The sequence below is a fragment of the Haliaeetus leucocephalus genome, unplaced genomic scaffold (assembly GCF_000737465.1).
Source record: "Haliaeetus leucocephalus isolate CR32 unplaced genomic scaffold, Haliaeetus_leucocephalus-4.0 Scaffold848, whole genome shotgun sequence".
Classification (NCBI taxonomy): Eukaryota; Metazoa; Chordata; class Aves; order Accipitriformes; family Accipitridae; genus Haliaeetus; species Haliaeetus leucocephalus.
The window spans coordinates 3,665,543-3,690,358 of NW_010973284.1; the positions used below are offsets into that span (position 1 = coordinate 3,665,543).

Here is a 24,816-nt window from a genome sequence, read left to right on the forward strand (position 1 = left end):
GTCAGGGGAGGCGAGCGGCGGCCGGGACGGGCACGGCGGGGAGAGGGTCAGCGCGGGGTCTGTCTTTCAGGAGGGTCGAGGCCTCGGGGACCTGTTCCTCAACCGAGCGGATGAATGGCGACGGTGGATGACCTCAAATTCCAAGGTAAAGGCGGCTGTCGCAGGTGTGAAGGTGGGGTTTGGGGCCCAGCTGACGGAGGGGTCAGAGGCTTGGAAGCAGGGCTGAGCTTTCTCCGAATAAAAGCTTCCGTGAAGGTTTGCGAGTGGCGTCAGGAATATCTCCGGTTTTCTGAGATGAATTTGTGCTCTTGGTGAGCGAAAAAACGTAACCGGTGTTGACCGAAATCCTTTGTGGCGGAAAGTGAAAGCTGAAACTGGGCAGAGCGCTCTGTCATTGGGAATGGACTGTAGTTTCAGGCTTCCTTAATTTTTGATTAATAAATGCAGGTCTGGAAAAAACTAGTTTTTGGAGAAGATTAAAATTACCCATTTCTACAGCCTTTTCAGAGAGGTGGCTTCCCCCTGCCCTTGCAGAGACCTGCTGGTCCTCAGGTTGGGGCTGGTCGCAGGAAGGAAAGGCAGGCTTCAGTGGTGCTAGTTTATCGTAATGCAGGCAGATTAGCAGGAAAAACAGCCTCACGCTTTATTAACTAAGTAAATGTTCAGCTTGATCCATGTCACTTTGGGCTTTAACAAACAGATCATATTTGATGTGCCTAAGCTAGAGATGTATCCTTTCTTGGGCTGTGTAGGGGTCTTAAAGTAGTTTTTTGAGCCACAAGAACAAAAATTTTGGTAGCTTGATCATCACCTGTCTTGTAATGTACTTATTTGCAGAATTTGACGATGCAGCTAATTTGCTTGCAGCAAATCCCGACGCTACCACAATAAGCATCGATGAGCCAGTTGAAATCCCCAAGAATCAGCACGGCCGTCTGCAGGAGCCAGGGAGAGAAGAAGATGACGAATTACTGGGGACCGATGACTCCGATAAAACAGAGGTAACGCTTTTACACCTACGGTGCCTCCGTTGGCACGTATACAAATGGTGCTGACAACACTGAGATCTTTCTAGAGGACACCAGGGATTCATGCTGGGTGACTTAAAACTCTGCTTCTTCTCTGACACGGGTTAATTTCTCCATAGCAGAGTTGGCAGAAGCAAATGTGCATTGGCTCTTCAGCTGTTGTGGTTTGCAGCCTAGGAAATTGTACTGAAATGGTGGTGATTTAAGCTGAGCAAATATGCCAGGAGATGAGCACAGCAGCAGCTGAAAACCCAGCACCCTGCTTGTTTCTGTTGATTCTGCTGTGGGGTTGGTGACTCTGGCAGGAGAGCAGGAAACTTGGAAATGTCCAGGTCTTGCTTGAAGGGTTCAGCTAATGCAGCTGTCAACAACAGCGAGGGAACTTGTGATGCCGATGAAGGCATGTGTTGTAAATGATGTGGCAGAAGGTAGTGTGAGGCTGCTCTTTAGGACCTCAGGCCACTATTCTGCTTGCAGGGAGATAAGCAACTAGCTGCTGCCAACAAATATTAGAGGGGGAAAGGGAAACCATTAAATAATTCATAGTAAATGCCACCCTGTTAAGTTTGGTTTCTGTCTGGGTACAGAAATCACATAACTATTGTGTAAATGAACTAGTAATGCATAAATTGCATACTTGTAACATTTTTCCATGTTGCCTTTCCCACTGTACAGCTGCTTGCAGGACAGAAGAAAAGTGCCCCTTTCTGGACATTTGAGTACTATCAGACGTTCTTCGATGTGGACACATACCAGGTTAATACTCCACTCTGGAGGAGAACTGTTGTCTGAACTATGCCTTATCCAGACATTGAGGTTCTTTCCTTCTTGCATTTTTAGTCAGACAAATCTGTACGTTTTCATAGGTCCTGGACAGAATCAAAGGTTCAGTTTTCCCCGTACCAGGGAAGAACTTTGTAAGGCTGTATATCCGCAGCAATCCCGACCTTTACGGTAGGTACGAGGTGTGAGAAGTTCTCTTCTGTGCTAAATGTTTTGAGTTTGTATTTCTTTTTACTTGCTAACCTTAAAAAAACAAGAGGGCACAGGAGTTGCTATTGAACTCGTTTGTTTCCTTTTAAGGTCCCTTTTGGATATGTGCCACACTTGTCTTTACCATTGCTGTTAGTGGCAATCTCTCGAATTTCTTCATCCATCTGGGCAAACCAACCTACCACTATGTGCCCGAGTTCAGAAAAGGTTTGTAAGTAGTTGATATGGTCCTGAGTTCGGGAGTTTGGTTTTTTGGTTAGTTTTTTTTCAATGCATTAATGAAGTAGTATAAAACCAGGTCACAGCTTTGATTTAGCAGAGTCTTTTGATTGATTGCTCTCTCTAAATTTTGAGAGATGTGAAATGAGTCGTTAAAGTGGGCTGTACCTGGCAGAACGCTACTCCTCCAGAGCATAAAGTAATTACCGGGTTTCCGTAGAGCAAGCAGGAGTAATTGGAGCAGTTATTTTTCTAGCCTTAGTGAATGCCCCCTTGTACAGAGAGGGAAAGCCCAGCAGTGGCCACTGTTGTGCTTTTGTAGATGCCTTTGTGGATCCATGGCCTCCTAGGAACCTGCAGGCCTCAGACAGAAAATGACTGAATTAGCGCATTACTCATATTGCCTACCGAGGACTGGAAGTTCTTACCTTCTGACAAACTTGAGAATAAGCAAAAGATGCTCAACTGATATGTGCCCCACAGAACTCACTGTGAGGAGCCAATTGTCTACACCTGTCCCTGTAGTTTGAAGAAGATTGCTGTCCCTGCAGAGGAACATGGCTTCTGTTTGTTTCCAAAATCCACAGCATACTTGGAAGAACACTGCCACTTGGGAGTCCAGTCACTTGAATAATTTCAGATTTGGCACTTGTGCCTGTGTTCTCCTTCTTTTTTTTTAGCATGTCTTCATTCTATTCTCATTTTTAGTAGCTGTTAGTAGCCAAATTTCTATTTTTAACTAAGTTTTTATTTCCTCAATGGCTTTTCCTTTCACACTGAAACTGACAGCATTTTGTACACGGGTGTATAAAGAAATTGAAAATATAGAGAATACTTTCTGGAGTCTTTACTTTTAAACTAACTTGAAGTACTGGCAAAGTAGTGGGTGTAAACTGGATGTAAATGCAAAGTTCTCAGTTTATTAATAATTCAAACTTCTTTTTTTTTGAAAGTAACTTCAAAGGTAGCTTTCTAGTTTTCAGGCTAAATGCTTCTACATGTTTGATTCTGGCTGGTATTCTAAGTAGAACATTAAACCTTTTGTCATATTTCCAGTGTCCATAGCAGCAACAACGATTTATGCGTACGCTTGGCTCGTTCCCCTTGCTCTCTGGGGATTCCTGATGTGGCGGAACAGTAAAGTTATGAACATTGTCTCCTACTCGTTCCTGGAGATAGTGTGTGTATATGGCTACTCCCTCTTCATTTACATTCCCACAGCGGTACGTATGGCCTAAAGAGTGCACCTCTATTACATGCCCTGAGAAAAGGTACTGGTTTAGAAAATTTGCCATTTCTTATAATATTGTTCGTATTAGTCAAAATTTGGGGACTGGGCAAATCATTTGCTCCTTTTGCTTCATTAGACTAAAGCTTTTTGTTGAAGGTTGTCTAGTGTAAAGATGTCTTGTGGGTCCTGGAGAAGCCCAGGACAGGTCATTTCCCCAGAGGCAGCAAATCCAAGCAAGGGTGCTGCTGGCGAGCCTGGCAGGCAGCCCGAGGCAACTTCAGGAATCGGGATGTGTGTGTCCCCAGGTACAGACATGAGTGTGCAGGACGGCACTGCTGATGGCTCCGAGGGCAAGTTTCCCTGGCAGGGACTCTGGCAAGGGGCAGGCCTTGGAGGGAGTGCCATAACTCAGCAGACACGCTCTTGTTGTGTCTGGGAGTAAAGCTCATCGCTGCTGTTATTCTTTTCCTCAAATAACAGAGACGTCTCAGATAAGGCATGAGTTAATTTGTGCACAAATTGGCTGGAAGCGATGAAGTGTCACAGAACAATGCGTTAAATAAATGAATCCCTGTTTCACACAGTCTCTCTAACAATCATTTTCCTCCCTTTTACAGATTTTGTGGATCATTCCACAAAAAGTGGTGCGCTGGGTCCTAGTGATGTTCTCCCTGTGCCTTTCGGGGTCTGTTTTGGTGATGACCTTTTGGCCCGCTGTCCGAGATGACAACCGGAGGATTGCACTGGCAACCGTGGGGACCATTGTTCTGCTTCATGCCCTGCTGGCTGTCGGCTGTTTGGTATGACACTGCCTTTCCCTTTCTCTAATCTGTTATTTCCTGGGACTGGCAACATGTTACAGTGCAGGGAAGGAGTAGTTGGCTGGTTGCTGAAAAATCTTTTTTACTAAAGAAAGAAATAGTACTTCCCGAAAAAACAGCCAAGGTAAAAGTTCCAATTATTTGAAACATAGCAAAAATTGATGCCAATCTGACTTTGACAGTGCTAGCAACAAACTCGATAATGAATATGTCTTCAGCACAAAACCACTCACAGGACAGTCTTAAATTTTTCTGGAATTCATCATAGTATCAGCAAAGCATTAATCTTTATTGTAGCCAGTCGCAGCATATTCCAATAAGTACTATGCTTGGTTAATCCTTTAAAATGATTAAATGTTCAATATATAGCATGTGCTTATGAGTTTGATGTATGAAAACATGAACATGCTAGAACTTACTAAAATATCAGCATTATGAAAACAGAAGACCCTAATGCTACTGAAACACATAACGATGAGTACTTAAATTATTTGTTGTCTCTGTTGCAGTAGAATGCTATCATCCAGGCTTCAGTTCTGTTCTCCCCCAGCTTCCAGAATAGATAGATCTGGTTCCCTGCAGCTCAGCGTGCAGGGAGGCGAAGGCAAAACGCAACTCTTGTGTTAGCAGGAGATTTGCAGCTAACTCCGGCGGGGCTCCTGACACTGGAGACTGCCTGGAGCTTCACCAGTTAAACCAGCAAACAGTCAAATAAATATCTGCAATCCAATCCTTTCCAGTACAAGTCTTTTCTTTTTTCAAAGGCCTTAGCTGCTAACTGTTATATTTAAAAGTATAGTTTGGAGCACCATTTTAGTTGACCGTTTCTTATCTGATAAGAACAGATCCAAATTTGCCATTTCAATGCTGTGTTTGTACCTTGTAAACGGTGGGTGTGGAAAGAAAGAGTTGGGATGAGGCAGAACTGTTTGTTTCTCTCTAAACAGTTTTGTTTCTCCTCTGTAATAATGTAGGCATACTTTTTTGATGCCCCTGAACTGGATTTTCCTGCACCTATTATCCCTGCTCACAATGGAACAACAGTAATAACAAAGAGTCAGTAAATAAGGTAAGAATCCAATCTAAACTTTCTTCTGTAATCATCACAGACATCTTGAAACTTTTCCCCATTACTATAGTTGAGTGCAAAAGGGTTTAACAGACCAATTTTGCCAAATGGCGCCTATATATAAATACCATTTATTAACTTTTCTTCCAGCTGTAAGTTTTAAGTATAGCCATAAAAACGTAAAAGACTCTGAGGAACAGACATGTTATCTTTCTTTTCTTTGAGGTTTACTCTTGGCGAAGAAGCACACATTTAAATAATCTACTTGGTCCCATAGGTCTTTTCAAAGATGTTTTTTCCCTCAATCCCTTACAAAAGCTCAAAAGTGTTTCTTAGAATTTGTACCGCACAAGTAAAAAACTTAAGCAATAAACTATTACGCTCCTGTTTTCCTTTCCATTTAATGTTAAATGTAAATCTAAATGTTTTTTCCCCTTGACGTTTGTGACAACGTGTTTCAGAGCAGCAGCTCTGTGTATGAGGACGTTGGTGTAGTCTCTGAGCAGGGCTGACTCGGAGCCTGAGCCATCCCTACGGACCGCATTCCTTGTGTGGGATGGTTTGAGGTTTTGCTTCCTGGTAGCTGGGAGTGCTGCCAACAGCAGATGACATTTGAATTCTGTTGGAGAGATGAGACATGGAGCAGGTCTGGGAAAAGCCTAATAGACATGCAGAGGCCAGCCTCCGCAAGTACACCAGCCACAAGTGTGCATGTGGAAATTGGAGTGTTTACTGCCTAGAAGCTATGTTAGATTAAAAAAAAAAGGCCAAATATACTTAGCAAAAATGGTCATAAAAAATGACCAGCTGTGACACAATCTAATCACGCAGATCAATTGTAGCAGCTTTTCTCCTGCAAAATCAGGTTTATCATCCCAGGTGCCTATTAAGATTCAATATGATAGTAATGAATTTTAGTATTTAGATATAAAAGTGTGCTTTATTGTGTCCTCTGGTGCCTGTGAGGAGCTGTAATATTAATGGGAGTTATTTGTCTCTTTCAGATTACAATGCCCGTTTCTCCATCTGTACAGTAATTTTATTTTAGGTTATTTTTTCACTGAAGACCATGGGAAGCGCAAGAACAGGGGCTGTTTTCTGTAAAGGACAGTGATGTCCCACAGACATACAGACATCTCCATGCTCCCTGGAGACCGACTGGTTCCATAAGGAGAGCGCACCGTTGATCCTAATCCTTTACAGTTTTTCTTTTTTTAAAATTCTGCCTACGCTCACCACGCTGTTTTGCCTCCGAATAAAGTGTTCTGAAGGCGATCCGCATTTTGTGCGTGGAAATACCCAGTACTCCTCCCCCAGAGCTGTCGAGAGGGTTTAGCAAGAGGTGTGAAGGTGGGGCAGAGGCGAAACGGCATTTTGCCCTCTTGCAGTGGAACCCCCTCGAAGCTCACCCACGCAGCGCTTTCGGTAGCAGATGCCACCTTCCCCGCTGCTTTCCCGGGGCCGGCTGCCGCCTTTTCCCCTCAGCCACGCTCTCCCGTGGGGCTGCGTAACGTTTCCCCTTTTTCCCTCGGGCCAGCGCGGAGGGGCCCTGCCGGGCCTCTGCCGTGGCGCTGGGACCCGGGGGAGCCGTGTTCTCCCCGGGGCGGGCGAAGCGGCGGGGCAGGGCCCCGCGCCGGTACGACGGGGCCCGCCTCAGGCCGCCATGATGGCTGCGACCGGGTCCCGTAGCCGGGAGGTCGCTTCCTACTCGGGGGGGGCGGGGAAAATGGATCTGCTCCCCTCTCATTGGCTGCTGACCGCCGGCGTCCGGCGGAAGTGGCGTGAGGCCGGCGGGGGTGGCCGTTGAACGGCGGAGACTTTGAACGGCGGCGAGGGCCGCCGGGCCGCCGGCATGGAGGCGGAGGCGGAGGCGGGCCGGCAGCGGGCCCTGCTCCGCCAGGTGAGTGCGGGGCCTGAGGGAGGAAGGAAGGGAGGGCGGCTGGCGGCGGTCCCCCGCGGCCCCTGACGCTCCGCTTTCCTCAGGTGCTGGGCTGGAGGGTGGCGGCCGCCGTCGCCTGGTCCGTGTTGCTGCTGCCCGTCTGCACCGCCGCCTTCGTCGTCCTCAGCGGCTTCGACCCCTTCCACCCGGTGCGCTGGATCTCGAGTAGGTGTTCTGGTCGGGGCTGAGGGGGGGCGGGAAACGGTGAAACGCGGCCTGCAGCGCGCTGGGAGGCGGCGTGGGGCTGGGAACGGCCTGCTGGGGGGGCTCTGGGAAGAGGAGAGGGGGCCCGTCAGCGGGGCGCAGGGGTGCTGCCTTCCCTTCCTCACCTCTCGCGTCTGCCTGCGGTTTGTAGCGGAGATTGTCTCAATGTGAGTTTCTGCGTTCCTTATAGCCGTAATCCTCCCTAGGAACAAGTAAGAGTTGCAAGCGCACGTAAGTGTATCCTTCAGGGAAAAGTGGCGGAGCTGTCTGTCCGAAGTGCTTGGACACACTTCCACTTTCCACCCCGTGCAGCTGCTGTTTGCATAAAGAGCTTAAGTTTCCTCTAACTTTGGTGCGTTGAATGACAAGTGAAATTCCTGAAATAGCCCCTCTGCGTGGTGAGCATAACTTTCCCTCGAGTGCGCACACAGAAAATGGAGAGATGTTTAGATGGAAAATTGATACCTGTGATCGTTTAGCTGCTGCAGGCAGAGACCCGTGATTTCTTTCCCCCTTTCGAAATACAGAAGCCCAAAAGAGACGACCAAAAGCAATTTACTCTGTAAGGAATTGCTTACCTTTTAAGTGCAGCTGTATGGTTGCAGCTTTTATTACGTGAAAGGAAGCTGTGTTAGTTGAGCTATAGTTTAATTCACTTTGAAAGATTCTTGTCTTAAACAAAATTCTTAGTGCTCACCTATGAGAAAACCAGTTATAAGTGTGTAAAATAGGTTCTGTGAAACTTAAGTATGCTTTTATGCAGAAATGTTGTGCAAGCTGGGCAGATCTGGTGTGAGACTATAGAGTCCCTTGAACATTACTCCCCTTTATGCACTTAGTGGATTATTGTTGACTGATTCAGTGGTCTTTTCTGTTACTTCATGTGTCACTGTTGTGTTACTGCAATCTTCTGAGCAATTTTTTTTTTTTTTAATTTTAGATTCTTTCAATGATTTATATACTTCCTACGTCATCTTTTGTATCCTCCTTATGTCTGTGGTAATACTAGTAATAAGTATCTTCAACGTCGAGTTTTATGCAGGTGGGTTATGTAAATTGCTGAACTGTCTGCGATACCTGAATTAAATAGGATGACCATTTAAAGAGACTTGTATTTACATTCGATTTACTTAATGTTGGTAGATTTCCTTTGAAATTAGTATAGACAATACGCAAAGCTTATTTTTAAGTAAATCGTCCCAGGTTCCTGCTTGCCTCATGGCTAAGACCCTCTTAGCTGGACCACTTCATTAATATCTTTATCTTTTAGCGATGATTCCAACTGTGAAAAGTTCTTTGGTGACAATGGTTTGGTGGGGTTTTTTTCTTTTTCTTTTTCTTTTTTTTTTTAATGAAGGGTTTTATCAGTAAGAAATGAAAATTAACTTTCGGCTTTTGTTTACAGTTGTGCCATCAATACCATGCTCTCGATTAGCACTAATAGGAAAAATTATTCACCCTCAGCAAGTTATCCATTCAGTTGCTCATGCTGTAATGGGAATGTTGGTTGCTTGGTGCGCTGCAGTTATGACAAAAGGGAAGTTCCAGTTTCTTGCTGTGCCCTGCACGCCTTCAGAAAGGTAATTACTTGTGTGTGTTAAAGATAAATTATGCAAAGAACTTATATTGTAAAATGTATTTACTGATGGCTTCTTTCAAACAAATAACTAAAATTTGAGTACTATCAAAAATAAGCAATTACGTGTTGGTATCCTTTATTAAAGAATAGGAAATACCCTCCTTTGTAAATGTTACAATGCACAGAGAAGTAACTGGGTCAGAAAAACTAAATTGCCAGGATTGTTAATGGAGAGTTGAATGATGACAAATTGGTTGTCACCTGAGCTAGGTCTTGGTCTTCTGGTTAATGTGACATATTTCATAAATACCGGAAGCATCCTCATGCATAAATTACAAAAAAAGGTGGTGGGATTCCTACTTTAGAAAAAACTTACTGAGATATCATCATATCTACTGATCAGAAAAGTAAAATCTAACTTCTGATTTGAACTTCCTAAGGCTAGAATGACTTTTTTTTTTTTTTTAACTCAGAATTAATTCTAAGTTTCCTGTTTTAGCCTAGATGATGCTGTTCCTCAGATGTGCCTAAATGAGCATCACCTCTTTTTTCTACTTTCTGGAGCTTTCATGGGATACAGTTATAGTCTTTTGTATCTTATTAACAATATGAATTATTTGCCATTTCCAGTCATACAGGTAAGAGGTTTAAACACCTTTGCAAAAATACATGTCTAAGTAAAACAGTGATCAAAAAAGCCTTGATAGTTTATATCTTTGAATATGGTAGTAGCAGTTGTCTGTTTTCATGCTTTCACTAACAGATGAAGCGTACACTCAGCCTTAAATGCTGGTAGTGTTCATCTTCCTCCTTTCAAATGAACACAGAAATCCAAGATGCTGTAACTATAGGATTTACACCCCTCTGATGCATGCTAAAAGCTGGCTGAAGTGGACCATTGCAGAAAGTGAACTACAGGAGAAAGACAGCATACACAAACTGAACATTAACTCCTGGAACTGACAACAAAGGTCACCTAAAAGCTAAAAATCTTGAGAGTTAAAAAAAAAAAAGGCATATTATCAGTTGTAACTGGGTACCAGCTCACTTAAAGTCTAAATAGCACATTAAATCTTGCTTAAAGCTCCACATCCAAAGCTTGTTTGTGTGTAGTGCTATGGAAACTGAAATTCCATTACTTCCTTTGGAGGAGGCTCTAGCAGTTCCACAGAAATCTGTACCAGTGCGAAATGGTGAGGAGTGGCTTGTGAAACGTCACCTTAAAAATATTTCTTCTGTTGCTGTAGCCTCACAGCAGCCATTTGGCAAAAGGTATCTTTAAACAAGGTTGGTTGTATTAGTGGAAAACATTTAAGTCATGACCCTTCAATTTATCAGCAAACCAAGCATCATTTTGGCAATTTTTAAAAAAATTATATTATTTGAATATTGTTAATTCTCCCTTTTTTTTTAACGCAACTTAGCCAAGTGAAACAATAAATCACTTTGGTTTCATTTGCATATAGTGTCAGACGGGTTGCTTTAGTCGTTTGGAAAGACAGAATTTGTATGCAGAATGGCGTCAGTATTACACTGGTTTCGCTGCTTGGAGGATTACTGACTCTGTAACTCATGCTTGTCTGAATTTTCCCTATATTTTAATGGAACATTTCTAATCTAAATTAAATCTAGTAGATTAAATATGCCTTCTTTAGGGGGGGAGTGTGTTTGTTTATTTTGCAGTAGATAGCATTCTTCTAGTTTGTTCTTCTAGAGTCAATTTACCCCATGCTCCATTTTCATACTGCTACAAGTAGGAAAAGGCATGAGAACTAGAGATGATTATAAAATGGCAGAAAGAGACTGGGAGAGTAAATAGTAGGTATAACACCTGGAATTGCCTTAAACTAATTTTTTTAATTCATCTAGACTTCAGGTTTTCAAGTACCTTGTGGAGGGTTTTTTGGTGGTGGTGGTTTTTTTTTACCATTTCATTGATTTGTTCTGAATGCAAAATACTAAATTATTTTTCTTTTGGTTTTAGCAATACAAGTACTTACGTTTCAGAAGATCTTTGCCTCTCCTCGTTAAACACACTTGTGTGGAATCGCTATATTTTGTTAGAAACTTCTGTGTCACATATTACTTTTTTGGTAAGGGTTCCTGAAATTCTCTTTCTCTCTCTCAAGTCTTACAGCCTCACAGAAGCTTGTTTAGCATATGAGAAATGTCTCTTCTTCAAAGAGATGAACACTTCCTATAAGAATTTATTATCTAGCTGATAACATTATAAGAAGATGACAGTATTTTAAGGAGAAGGGAGTGGGGAACAATAGTTTTCTAACCTGAAGTCTGTGTTTGGTCACTGTACCAAAACATAGACTATTGTCTCTGGTGATCTCTTCTGTGCAGGAAATTTTGTTGCAGGCATCTGTGAAATAACCTGCATATAAAAGGAGCTACCAAATTCTAATCAGCTGGTGGTTCACAAGTGTATGTTTTAAAACCTGATGCTTTGGGCCTCTGTTTACATACCTGTCCTGATTTCTGGCAAAAAGATTGTAAGTCTGAAAACACAGTGCAATTAAAAAAAAAAAGGTTTAGTCTGTAATTTATATTCCCTTTTTTCTTTAAATATTCCTAAATATTTTTTAACATGGATAAACATCTCCATGCCTTGGACTGCTCCTTCCATTGCCTGGTATTGAAAATACAGTGTCACAGAGCTGAACCTGACATACCAGCAGTGGGCATGACTTCGCTATATGTAATGTTGCTATATTTTCACTATTTTGGGGGTAAAAATTGGGACTTTTGCTTTATTCTCAAGTGCTCTTTATATTATTTGAAGGAAGCTGGGTATGGCTCCCTCCCATATGAAAATTAAGTTTGGTCTTTAAAACTGTGGTAAAAAAATCAGTGCTGATGAAAGTGATTGCACTGGACTTTCTAAAATCAGGAAATTTTTGTGTTATGGTTGTAGTTATCCTCCTAAATGCTGTCAAAATATGCTAGAATTATTTCCACTTTATTCACATTAGGGGATAAATAAGAAGTATGGTGGTTCTATATCGGTCTCCATTAAGTCTTTAAAAGCACTCTGCTGCTGCCTGAGCTGTAGTGAAAATTAATATTAAATTACTATTAACCCCATTTTGTTAGTAAGGAAACACAAATAACTCAGTGCTGAGAAGCTAGCAATAAAAGATACGGTCTACATCTCTCAATGTATAGTTGTTGGCCTGAAGCCTTTTTTCATTCTCTTGTTTCCATTTCTTAAAAAAACCAGATTGTTTCCTCGTGCACACGTGTTACAAGCCCAGTCTCTTGTCTATACATGCATTCTATTTTTGTCGTCTTTTTGGCCTATTGTGTATGTGTTTTGCAGTGTCATAATTGTTTCAGTGGGTTTTTTTTGATCCCCTAGGTTACATCCCAAAGGTATGGATAAGTACCACAATGGATCTTCGTATAGACAGGTAGGTAGTATATTGTGCTGAAAACTTGCAGCAGCATATTGCTGACAGCTCCCTTTGCTGAAGAAGTCCAGCTTAGCAACTGGTTCTTTGTGTGTGGTAGGACTCAGTTCTTTGCCTCCCCACGCAGAACGTGGGGAGAATTGGGTACTTCTGAAATGGATCGAAAAGGAACCAACATGCCCTTGTAGGAACCATCTTGTAGATAGTCATTAAGAAATCCTCTCTAGTTTCCTTCATCCCTGTAAGTATCTAAAATATTAGAAAGGCAAATCTCTCCAAATTTCATACATGTGTTTTATCTGCTTTTCTGTGCTTTGAGGGGGCATATTTTCATTTTTATATGGCTACCATTTGTTTTAAAGTAGGGAAACTGAAGTCTTAATACCTTAATTGACTAAAACTGTAGTAGTTATTTATTTCATATTTCTTTTCTTTGATTTAATTAATTTTTCTTAACTTCATTTCATCACAGTTACTGAAAAATTAAAGAAATGGTATCTCAAACATCTTTAAGAAACTGTTTTTGCAAAAACACTGCAACTTTATTCTTGCAATTATTGCTACTGTAAGAGCTTACAATAGACATCTTCCATGATAAAAATACTTATATCTTCTTCTTGTTTTATCTGCAGTAAATTGCATCCTCTTGACACTCTGACTGGCTTATTGGATCTCTCCTTGTTTTACCATGCCTGGTTATGTGGCGTGTTTCTTCTGATTACCTGGTACATTGCATGGTTACTCTTCAAAATCTATGCTACAGAGGTTAGTACTTAGTGACAGTGCTAAAGGTATAACATCAGTGTTCCACAGACAGTATTTTCTTTTCAAAAGCAGTTTTACTAGGCAATAACATATTAAGAATTTCTGAATTTTCAAAGCATGCACTACAGATAATCTCTGATAACTGAACAGCTGAGAGAGGCCTGGGCGTTAACTGACCTTCCCTTTCTCTCCTTATAGCAAGACAACCCTCTGCTGCTTACAAAATTAATGCTTTGTTATTTCCATCTCCTCTTCTTACTCTAATTCTGTTTCCATGTCCCCCTTTTGTTCATGTTTGATGCTAAATCCATGCAGATGCTGTTGGGGCCACCCTAAGAAAGAACCACTTTGTGCTTCACGGTGTCCGCCCCGTGTTCTTTGTCATCTTTAGGTGTAGAGACCAATGAGTCAGCACAGGGCCCGTAGCTGCCTGACAGAGCTTACTAGCTTGGTCTCTGCATGTGTTTCCATGCAATGATTTTGTATTTGAGTCTGAGACTAGCTGAAGACTTGTGACAAACAGCTACAGGTTACATGGGAAGATAATATCCAGAAACTGTATAGTGCTAAATCCAATTTTACAGTAGGAAAGAGAACAAAGTGCTGCCAGTTTTCTGTGTGCTAAGCTCTAGCAATCTCAAATTTAAGCAAACTATCAAAGTACAGAGTTCTCCAAAGCAGAGACTTGTTAATCTAATTCAGGCTGCAGTATTAAAATAGACTTCAAGCAATCTTGGGAATTAAGACACTTGTGCTTTTTCATTCAATCATAAAGTTACAAATTAATATGGCTAAAAAAAGACCATTTAAATATGTAATGAATCTTGTTAGAATAAAAGTGAGAACATGACTGAAGAGGGCGGGGGGGGGGGGGGGCGCCCGCAGCAAAAAAGTTTGGAGGAGTGTTTTTTTTGTTGACAAATCCGGATACTTTGTAAGAATACAGAGGAAAAAACTGTTCATCTAACTTGACTTTTTTTTTTAAAAAAACCACAAAACAAACATTACTGGGCTGCAGATTAGTAGGAAAAGAAGCAAGGTTTAAATCCTGGCAAAACACTCTTATGGCATGAAATGGCATACAGCGCTTGTTGGAGTGTTAGCTTTAATTAAAAAGGTCTAGTTGTTGTGACTGCATGGAGAAAAGATTAACAATGAGCTGAGCGTAACTGATGTCGTGATGGGTCAGGATCTGTAGATGGCTCCAACGATAGCTCTGAGGTGTGAACAACCTATTTCAAAGGATAATACTTGAAGCACCAGTGAACACTGTGTGTCAATGTCTGTAATTATTGTATTGCTTATAAAACTGGAAGACAAAAGAAACATCGAGCTGTGAAGGTATAAAATGGACCTTGCCCTTTTGATTGTTGAACAAAAGATTTGTTTATCCACGTGATTTTTTTTTTTTTTAATGAGCTAAAAAACTTTGAAAGCTGCTTGTAGATATTTGCATAGCGTTAACTGAAAAGTCAGGAAACAAAATTGTAAACTTAGACCACATGAAGTCACTTTATTAACACTTTGAAAGCAATTGCTATCTCAAATTTAAATTTTGCAGTTGGAAACAGAGGAGGATAAAGCTATGATATGTAAAATGAGTGCAGTAACACAAAATTGATAGGTAGTCTGTGCCCAAACTGGTCCATGCTAAATAGTGTTAAAAAGATGCAATGTTTGATACAATTTAAGCACTGCTATTTACATTTTTAATTTTGTAGCCACAAGAACAGAAATTCTGTTAAAACACAGAATATGAATATCATTATGATACAAATAAGAATTCGTTAGTTTATCAGTGAAACAGTGCAAAAGAAGAATTTAAAAAATATTTTATTATTTGGTGAAAGAACCCTCAGTTCTTTACCAGAGTGGTTACATTGTTGAAGATAGACATTACAGTTTAGATTTCAGTCTGGTTTCTGAATATGGTGTGAATACTAGTTTTTCCTGGGTATGTGGTTAGTGAAATGTCTTCTCATAATGATATGATGCCCCTAGCTATGAATTATGTGGGTACATGGATGGTATTTGAAGATAAATATATCTGGATTTTCTGAGATTTTTTAATTTAAGGAGTAAAGTCTTTTTGGTTCTATGTTAGAAATTTCAGGCTAGTTTGCAGTAGACTGAAGCAATGGGGTATTTTGTAGTTCATCTTTCATCTGACAAGTAACAGCTTAGGTGTGGTCTTTCATAAGGTTTTCTTGTGTTTTGCTCTGTATAACACAACTTCCGATGTTTATATTTAGACGCATCACTTCCCTGTCCAGCCAACTTTTGCTGAGGAGACAGACCAGTGCCTGCCTAAAATCTTAAACAGCAACCCTCCCCTCATTATAAAGGTAATTGAATTCCCACCATCTTCCCATCTAGGTGTGTGCTGAGAAGGTGTTTCTCAAAGCATACAATCAGATCTTCTAGGTACCAGTTATTTTAACTGGTTCTTTAAAAAGCTGCCTCAGAACACTGAAGGAGGCAGTTACAGTTAATGGTGAAAATTTGTTTAGTAGTGACATCTGCTGGTGCTCACCACACTGTGGCACCCTGAGCTGAAGACAGACTCATTTAGTTGGAGGTAAGAGCTATTTGTCTGCTGCATAAATATGTTAGTGCATACTGATGTTAAAACAGAAGGTTAGTGACATTCAGGTTTTTTTAACCCTTTCAACTTTGAGTCTTTGTCACATAAACAGGTGTTTTATCTTTGTACGCTCTTAATCCTTTACCCCTGCTACTTATATTTGGGTTCTTACGTGTGTGTTCTCTCTTGAAGTTAAAATGTTATTTCCATATTTATGTTGGAAGTTGTGTTTCTTTTTTAAAAAAGAGAATACTAAAAAGCTACTTAAAATCTGTGAGTAAAGGAGAGTAATTTTGGTCTGACTATGGTAATCATTAATGGGATTTACTGATTATAATACTTAAAAATTGGAGACCTCATATAAGAAGTATTGGGTAAATAAAGATAAGAATATTTTCCTGCATGTGCAAAATCCACGTTTACTGATTATACAGATCTCTGATAAGACTAGAGGTATAACAGGCTGCAATCCATTTGAATCCTTTTTTAAGCTTTGCTGCACTATCAAAGGATGATGGGTGGGGAAGAGTTGAGTACAGCACAGTTAAAGGTAGAGGAAGTCTAATTTATAATCTCAGCCATTACTAAGGTGTGTAATTTATAATTGTATCTTGCATAGTGGGAAAAATCTGGTTATTTTTGGTTTGCCACATTAACTACTTAATCACGTGAAAAAGCAGTACCGTATAGCATACTGTGTAGTTGAGCTCTGGCTTGCAAAAACAGTTCTTTCCTTAGACTTTTCTGTGTCATAGATTCTTTCTGAGCTGTTAGCTGTTAAGATAAAAAAATGGTGTTAGATCTTCTTTAACTCCAAAGAAATGACTTATCAGTAAAGTTCTCTGAAGCTCTTACTAACTCAGCAGCCCTATCCAGAGCAGTTCTAGGGATGTGTCAGTCCTTTGCCACCTTTCTTTTTCTGTTACATGGCTGGTTTTAGTCTGTGTGAGCTCATTCTTTGTTAGGGATTGCTTTTGTATGGATAACTACATTTTTAAAGGAAATACATTGGACTTATGTGCACTAAAACATTTTCCTTTGTAGTTTTTAGCCTTACAAGACTTGATGTTACTTTCCCAATATTCTCCTGTTCGACGACAGGAAGTCTTTAGCCTTAGTCAGCCAGGTAATTACAAAAACTATTTCATATTGATTCTTTTTCTTTTTTTTTTTTAAAAAGTGTTAGTCAAATGCTTCTAGAAGTTATTTAATGCAGTGACGCATGCTACATAAGCCAGAAGGCCTCATAAGTAAAAGTATCCCTATGGTGCCTTTTCCAAAAGGATGCTTAATCATCTATATTCATATTGTTTCACCTACTAAACTAAATGACTTCTGGTGCCTGTTGTTTGATTTAAGTGACAACCATGAGGAAACACAGGTCTTAACGTACTGAAAGCAGGGTCCTCTTGACACTACCAGTCACGTAGTCCAAACTGAATAATCTCACAGATGGGTATGAACACCTAATGTTGAGATGTGAGCGAGGGCAAATCAAGCATAAATAGTGACTCACCGCTAGAGTTGTGAAAGCAAACAATGGTTATAATTTCAATTAATATTCAAGCCTCTTGCTATATACAAAGATATGGCAGAGGTCAATTAAAACTGCTTAAAAGCCTTGAGGAACTTTTTGTTACACCTCATCAGGAATTCTAGTGTTTGTACTACTTCAGAACTGTTTACCATCACCATTGATACTACTTTGTTCATTTTAGTTGTTAGTGATTTTAGATCTGATGGGCCAAACTGCCTATGTTTCCTGCTTGCTTAGCAGGTTTCACTAAAGTCTTTTTATAGTTATCCATTGATGGGAGGATAGAATCTGTCCATATTTTCATCTTCTTCTCAGTACAAATAAACTGTCATGGTGAAAATGCACTGTGTCTTCTTAGAAATGGAGTGGTACTGTAACTTTGAAGCTTAGGCTGAGAGCATATGGGCACTGTCAGAATAGATAGAAGGGTGAGCATCTGGGTTAAGTGTACCTACTGCATTTTCCTTTTTGCGTGCATACTGCTAGGTGGGCACCCACACAACTGGACTGCAATATCAAGGGAGTGTTTGAGCCTTCTGAATGATCTGACTCAGAGGCTGATCGCACAGCAGGAAGCTGCAGCAGCAAATGGGAGAGCAAAGCAGCCAGCAGGAGAGCTGAAAGTATCTCCACAGACTCCAGGTATGTAAGGAAATGCTCATAACTGTTCGTAAAGCATGAAAGGACCAATAGATTACATAGGCACGTTAGTCTCAATTAAGTTGTATGGGGAAAATGAGTCATGGGGTTTTCTGTAAATAAATGCAAACAAAAAAAGTCTCTCCCCCAATTTAATTTTAAGTATTATTGTTGAAATAATCCCAAAATAACTAGAAAACTTGGAAAGATCATGTTTACTCAGTTCATTTACGTTGCATGATGTTATGTTCAATACAGTATTTTTTCCACACTTGCATGAATTAAGCAAGTCTAATTATTACAGTTTTAGTCAGTGGTTCAACCTCGTACAGGGAGAACTTAAGTCTTGCCAAGGGATGCTTTGTAATTTGCATAGCTGCTCTTATAATTAGTTTAAGATGGTAAAATTAGTTTTTGTTTTGTTGTTGTGCAGACTTTGAATATGTTTGTGTGATTCACTAATATCACTGTAGGATAAGAAAAGCCAGTCTGACTCTTGAGCTGTGTGCAGCCTGCAAGCATTTCGGGTGTTTTACATGCCAGACTTAGGCATCATTCCTGGCAGCAGAGCTGTGTTAGTATAGAGGGTGCCAGGTAATTGAATCCCTTAGTCAGTGCCTAGGATACAAGTGCCTGGGGAACAGCAGGGGACTGTTGGTATGTCAGAGGTGAATTTCTTCTAGTGCTGCTCTTTCTTGGATTTTGCAAGTGATGTGTCTTCTCTTACATACCAAGCAGAATCAGAAAAAATTGCCATTCTTCTGCAGGTAGCCTTTTTTCTAGTACTTAATCCTAAAAGCACACTTTATGTAGATAGATACCAGGGTGTAGCAACGCTAGCTAGCAAAAGGAGAAAAAGAAATCCACAGGGATTCTTCTCATCACAGGCTGGTCTTAAACTGATGAACTTTTAAAACACTTCATGTGGATGTGTACTGCTTTGCAAAACCACAGTGGAAACAACGTCCTTTAATAAATCTCTAATGATAGAGAGGTTGTTGAAATAGCAATCAAATAACAAACCCATCTTTTATTTCATACGTGCCAGGCTGTTTGTCTTCATGTAGTGTGTTCTTTGTCATTAGGAGCCCTTGTGACAGAAGATATGTCTTTCCAGTCACCGAGGTCTAATATTGCTCCCAGAGCCTCCATGTCTTCGCTGGTTAAATCATCCTTAATGCCCTTAAAGACATCACCTGGGTCTGATGTTGGTTCGCCTTTCAGCTCACCTGCTTTAAGTTGCAAGATGGGAATTCTGGATGTAAACTCTCCTTGGCATGGATCAGTCCAAAGTCCTCAAGTTACGAGAAGGGGACCAAAGCTGTGGACATCAGGTTCAGGTAGAGATTCTTCCACAGCACTGTTTTTAGCCTTGTAGTTGTAAGTGTAGTAGTAGGCATGTCAATAGAGATCTGTATCTTGAGGATTTAAGTGACAGCAACCAGTTTTTCTGAAGATACTGTATTTCTCTTGTAGATCTGCAAATGAACGGTTCCCACCATGAATCCTTCCCACTGCTCTCTGCTGCAGGAGTTGGCAGTGAGGCAGTACAGCCAAGAGTTATTTACACATGGCTTCAGAACAAGCAACAACAGGTAGAGTAAAAGTTGCAGTACAGATAGGTTGCAGCCAGCGCAGCTTAAGTGTTGTCTGTTCTGAAAGAACTTTCCATTTCTGTTAAATGAATACTTCCTTCTTCAATTAGCTTACATAACAAAAATCTTTCCCCCCCACCCCCCAATCCCTTTATGCTGTGAGACGATGGTAGGGTTGTGGAGGGGCAACTTTGCATGCCTTCAGATAAATACAGATTATATTTTTAATCTTTTGTTTCTTTTCAGATAAAAACCTTTTTGTCAAAACGAGTGCTGATAATGTATTTCTTCAGTAAGGTAATCATGATCTTTTGTGACTGAGCAGTATGGACTAGAAATGCATGAGCATATGGATTCTGCTGTGGCACTATGTACCTTTTCCATATAGTAACAGTTCTAAAACCTTTCTTTTCATCTAAGGCTTTCCATAAGTACAACTTTGTCCTTACTGTGAGTTTCATAGCAGAATTATCCCCTACCTGCATAAAAAAGAGTGATAATACTTGTTTAAACGCATCTGGTTATTAACTGCTTTTTGCTTAAAGCATCATGTACTAGTAAAACACAACTGAGAACTTAAATGCAATTGTCTTGGAATACTAATGTAAGATGACACGGCTTCTAGTTAATTTTAAAATTCCTTTAACTGCTTTTTGTTAGGTCAGTGTACCAAATAAATTCTTTATAGCTTTCCTTTGTGGAAGAAGTGGTAGCTAGAATGTTGGGAATTTCTCCTTATGAAATATTGGTACTAATACTGCTACTACTTGACGGTTGGACTCGATGATCTTAAAGGTCTTTTTCCTACCTAAATGATTCTATGATTCTACTTTTCAAGTGAACTTGAACACTTAAACTAAACTTGCATAGTGTTTATACAAAAAACCAATTGGGTATTTCTCTTAGCATAATTGAATAATAACTCAGTTACGTTTTATAGAAGCATCGTCCTCTAATTTAGGTCTTTGTTTTTAAGGGATTTAAATGTTTTCTGCAAGCAGAGATCATATTTTTATATGCAGATCTTTCCCGTGTATGTGATAATGGTTTATGTTTACATGTACAGCAGTGTTTTGTGATCAGTTATAGATGACTTTTTTTTGGAAGTCCCAATTATAGCTATAGCTTTGTGAGAAGCTTCTATCCAAAATGAATTTTAGTTTCTTAAAAGATTAGATTTTTCTGGGTATTCCCTGAGATCTGTCAGCCTTACAGGTCTTTTCTGAGGGGAGGGACATGACCCTATCAAATGTGTAATACCTTAATTGAAACCTGCAGTTTTGGTGATGTTAGTTATAAAGTGCACTCAGAATGCTTTAATTTCTTCTCAGCACCCAGAAGCCTCTATCCAAGCTGTCTTCTCTGATGCCCAAATGCACATCTGGGCTTTGGAAGGTAAGCAATTTCTATTCCCAGGTAATCCATTCTGTTGGCTCATGGAACTGCGACAACTAAAAGGATCCGATTCCAGGTTTCTGGGGCTCTGTGCTTTATAAATGTAAAGGAAGAAAAATCTTTGAATCTATTTTGACAAAAACCTGACTGCATTTCAGATACCAACATGAATAAAGGTCTAATTCACTTGTTAGTTTTGCGATCCCATGTGAGATCTCTTAGTTTATTTTCTGCAGAGATTTGGTAGAGATTCCTAAACTTGATTTCTGTTGCTTCCCTCCCATGTGAACCCATGTATCACTTTTACATTTTTTTCTAGTAACAGATTTATGATGTCTGTTTACAACAGCTTTTCTGACTAAAGGCTCTGAGTCTTTCTCTGTTAATCACAGAGGGTTGAGGCAGGGAGGCACTTAGGTAGTAACAAATAAATGGAAAAAGATGGTCTGCAGAGAATTAAAAGAACAATGACAGTACGTGGTTGCACTATGGGATTTTCTTGTTTGTTTCAAAGTCGTGAGCAAATACTGGTATTAATAGAATCTTTTATTAGATTTGACAGTGCAAAAGTTGATCTTTTTCTTGGGTAATATATTTTATGGGCAGATATGCTGTGCTGTGTCAGATTGAAGGTGATGAGTTGGGACCTATAGAGTCAGGAGATGAGAAATCACATTCAGTTTGCAGAAAAGCAGAAGATACCATTTGTGTGTTAACTAAGGGCAGAGGGATAGGTTGTAATTTTTTAAAATATGATAAACAAGTAAACTGAGGAAGGATTTAAAGCTAAATCAAGGTTTCCCTCAAAGTAGTAGAGAGTTCTCATACAAGCTGAACAAAGAAAGTTAAGTGATCTGGAAATGTTTGTTTATGGCTAAAAGAATTGTGAAATAGGTCCTGTCTCTTGGTTGACGTCAGGTACAGCTCTGATCAGAGCAGTGGAAAGAGGGAGCCAATGCTTTTTTTTAAAATTTATTTTATATATAATCTGTCTTGCCTTATCAACCTCAAACTATTGTACACCTGTCAAACCAGTGACTGGTTTAGTCCTGAAGCAAGCCAAAGCTGAGGTAACTGTCATCTGGCTGCAGGAAGTCCTGAAGAATTCCACCACACTAGTAGAATCTTTGGGCAAAACCATGATCTTTGTTCATGCTTCAGAACTTGAGAATTCAGTAATTATAGCAAACTTCTTTTTTTAAAGGTCTGTCTCATTTGGTAGCAGCCTCCTTTACTGAAGACCAATTTGGAGTTGTCCAGACTACACTGCCAGCTATCCTGAATACATTACTGACTCTTCAGGAGGTAAAAACTGTTAACTTTTCCTTACTGCAGAACAAGTTTAGTAGAAGAGAAGGAGTTCTGTTAATTTTATATTTTGACCTTCCTCACCAGTCCTAGCATTCAAGTTGTTACCACTGTAGCAACTCTTCTGTAATTAATCTCAAAAAAACCAGCTAGCTGCCACTATGTGCATTATGAAACAGCTGAATAAAAACCTTGTTAGTTTTTTAAAATGTAGAAGTAGAAAGCATGTTTTTAATGGAATGTTTCATTAAAAAAAAAGTACTATGTGCTCAGTTAAACCTTATTTCAAAGATGCAGCAATTATCATACTATATTTTATGCATAGTTGGGACTTAATCTTTATGTGGCTGTACACAATTCCTCGTGCAATTTGGAGCACTTGGAGACATTGCAAATCACAGTAGATAAGATCTGTGTAGTATTTCTCTACTAATACTAAGACATTACTCTCAAATTACTGATGTTTGTGTAATGTGTATTTTAAAAAAATCCAGATTTGTTTCCAAGGATATGTGTGTCCTATTGACATAATAATTTTACAGTGCCTTAATGGAGATTCTCGGAAAGAATTTAGAGGTTATCAAAGTTCTTCAGTGTAAGTCATCTATTGCAAGAACAGGCACTGGGGTGGGGGGTGGAACCAATACTGTTTCTGAAAGAAACAAGTCATAATACAGGACAGAGTTGTATTTTCTACTTCAGTGTGTGCTGTGCTTAGCATTTAAGACTCATTAACAGAGAATCTTATTTCATAGAACTTGGTTCTATGTTCATGTTGATGGCCAGGAAATGCAAGGTCAAGCTCAGTCTCCAGTACGTTTTTGTGTGTCTTGGTGGAATTTCTGAACTTGCACTTTCTTTTTGCTTTATTTGACATAAACATGTTGCTAGTTACATTATGAAATAACTGAACAGATGAAACAAGTTCATTTATGTTTTTCTCATTCAGGTTGTAGACAGACATTTCAAGCTGCCTCATGTTTCTAGCAAGCCCCCCAGGATTTCAGGAAGTCTGGTGGACACCTCCTACAAAACACTACGATTTGCACTTAGAGCATCTCTGAAAACAGCACTATACCGGATAACTACTGTCTTTGGAGAACACTTGAAGTAAGAACTTTTTCATGATTGCTTGCTTGCTAAGTTTAGTTTAAATTATTGTTATTGTAGGAGCTGTGAAAAGGGAAGTTTTGGCAAAAATCCCTTCAGGTTATTATTCTAACATGGTATTTTAGTATTTTTTTTATTTATGGAACCTTAAAAAATTCTTGTATAGATATATGGTCTCCTTAGAAACTCATTATTCATAGATTTCTGGGCAATTTTTCTTAGTGACTTTTCATGAACTCTTTAAAAGCAGTCCATGAATACCACTCGTTTAATAAATCTTAGCTGTTGAAAAGAAAGTAAATAGAGACAATTACCTGTTCTGTAGGGAGAGAGTCCTGAGAATCCTATGAAAAGTCCAAATAATCAAATTCCCTTGCTGCTTGGTTGTGGGATGGCTCTTTCTCAGCTACTGTCACAGCAGGCAGACTTTCATACTTGGCCTCTGAATTTGTGGGACTGAAACTCCTGCAGTATCTGCCCATCTCTCCCTGTGGGGATGAAATGTCACTCAGTTTGGAAGTGCTCGATATACAGAAGAGAGAATTTTAAGAGATTCTTTCTTATCTAAATCGTTCTTGCAAGTTAAACAATTGCTTGTGTGTGTTTAAAGGTAAGGAAATAGGCTAGTTTTCTTGGGACAAGTGTGTTTTAGTAGTGGAAGCTGTTGAGGTTAAGAATTGACAGTTTTAGGGGTTAATATACTTTTTTGTCTTGGACCATAGGTTTTTCATACAGCTAGGTTTTCTAAAATTTAGCTTCAGTGTAATTGTTGATTTCAATGTGTACTTAATTTTGGCACGAGGCTTAATTTTTGTGGTGTATTACATTTAATGTAAAATCTTATGTTCTGCATTTGTTGTTTTTAGTGCAGTGCAAGTGTCCACAGAACATAAGAAAAGACTTCAGCAATTCTTGGAATACAAAGAATAAATAACAGATTTTGATGCAGCTACGTTTGTCTTTTTTCAACGCTCTTGGTAAGAAGAAAGTGGGACTAATGAGCCTTTTTATCTTGGCTTTTTGGAAAAGCATATGGAAGTACAAGTCACAGAACAAAACTCTTAGAACTGTAGAAGAGCTCTTCTGGGTTTGGATAATCTTTTGTATAATAAAACTTTTTAAAAATTCATCTTGCCTTCTTGTAATATCACTTACAAATGAGAAAGTGTCAGTTCTTACTTTATGTAAGACTATGACATTTGAGATTATCAGAGTTACTTTGTCACTCAGATCCTTCACTGTTTTTCACGACGTATTCTTTCCCTACCCTTTCCTGTTAAAGGGCTGAGTAGAGATTTACATAGATGCTTAGTGTGCCTAAGTGTTCCATAAATTTAGTTGATAACACTTTTAGTGCAGATGAAGTGTGTAGGAAACAGAT

The 24,816-nt window shown here is 39.8% G+C and overlaps 2 protein-coding genes across 2 annotated transcripts in view; both read left to right on the top strand.

The window, feature by feature from the left end:
* Positions 1-6,636, top strand: part of YIPF1 (Yip1 domain family, member 1) — a 6,788-nt gene extending 152 nt beyond the window's left edge. The window contains exons 2-10 of the mRNA XM_010582349.1: positions 71-145; positions 838-1,001; positions 1,704-1,784; positions 1,895-1,982; positions 2,112-2,228; positions 3,297-3,463; positions 4,089-4,271; positions 5,267-5,361; positions 6,366-6,636. Of these exons, the coding sequence (XP_010580651.1) occupies positions 115-145; positions 838-1,001; positions 1,704-1,784; positions 1,895-1,982; positions 2,112-2,228; positions 3,297-3,463; positions 4,089-4,271; positions 5,267-5,356 (921 nt within the window). The 5' untranslated portion in view covers positions 71-114 and the 3' untranslated portion in view covers positions 5,357-5,361; positions 6,366-6,636. The remainder of the gene's footprint in view (positions 1-70; positions 146-837; positions 1,002-1,703; positions 1,785-1,894; positions 1,983-2,111; positions 2,229-3,296; positions 3,464-4,088; positions 4,272-5,266; positions 5,362-6,365) is intronic.
* Positions 6,637-7,347: 711 nt separating this feature from the next.
* NDC1 (NDC1 transmembrane nucleoporin) lies at positions 7,348-24,564 on the top strand. Its single transcript, XM_010582350.1, has 17 exons — positions 7,348-7,465; positions 8,445-8,546; positions 8,910-9,084; positions 9,583-9,721; positions 11,068-11,176; positions 12,451-12,502; positions 13,135-13,267; positions 15,520-15,612; positions 16,896-16,977; positions 17,875-18,030; positions 19,113-19,367; positions 19,504-19,622; positions 19,869-19,919; positions 20,954-21,017; positions 22,222-22,322; positions 23,275-23,435; positions 24,302-24,564. Exons 2-17 carry the CDS (start codon positions 8,495-8,497, stop codon positions 24,363-24,365), a joined length of 1,806 nt encoding a protein of 601 aa, XP_010580652.1. The 5' UTR covers positions 7,348-7,465; positions 8,445-8,494; the 3' UTR covers positions 24,366-24,564.
* Positions 24,565-24,816: the final 252 nt, after the last annotated feature.

Bases quoted from the DNA above. Each gene is read 5' to 3' on its own strand.
- NDC1 (XM_010582350.1), top strand. From the start codon at position 8,495: ATGTCTGTGGTAATACTAGTAATAAGTATCTTCAACGTCGAGTTTTAT. The intron at 12,503-13,134 runs GTAGGTAGTATA...TTTTATCTGCAG, and splicing joins ATGGATCTTCGTATAGACAG to TAAATTGCATCCTCTTGACA. The intron at 18,031-19,112 runs GTATGTAAGGAA...CTTTGTCATTAG, and splicing joins AGTATCTCCACAGACTCCAG to GAGCCCTTGTGACAGAAGAT.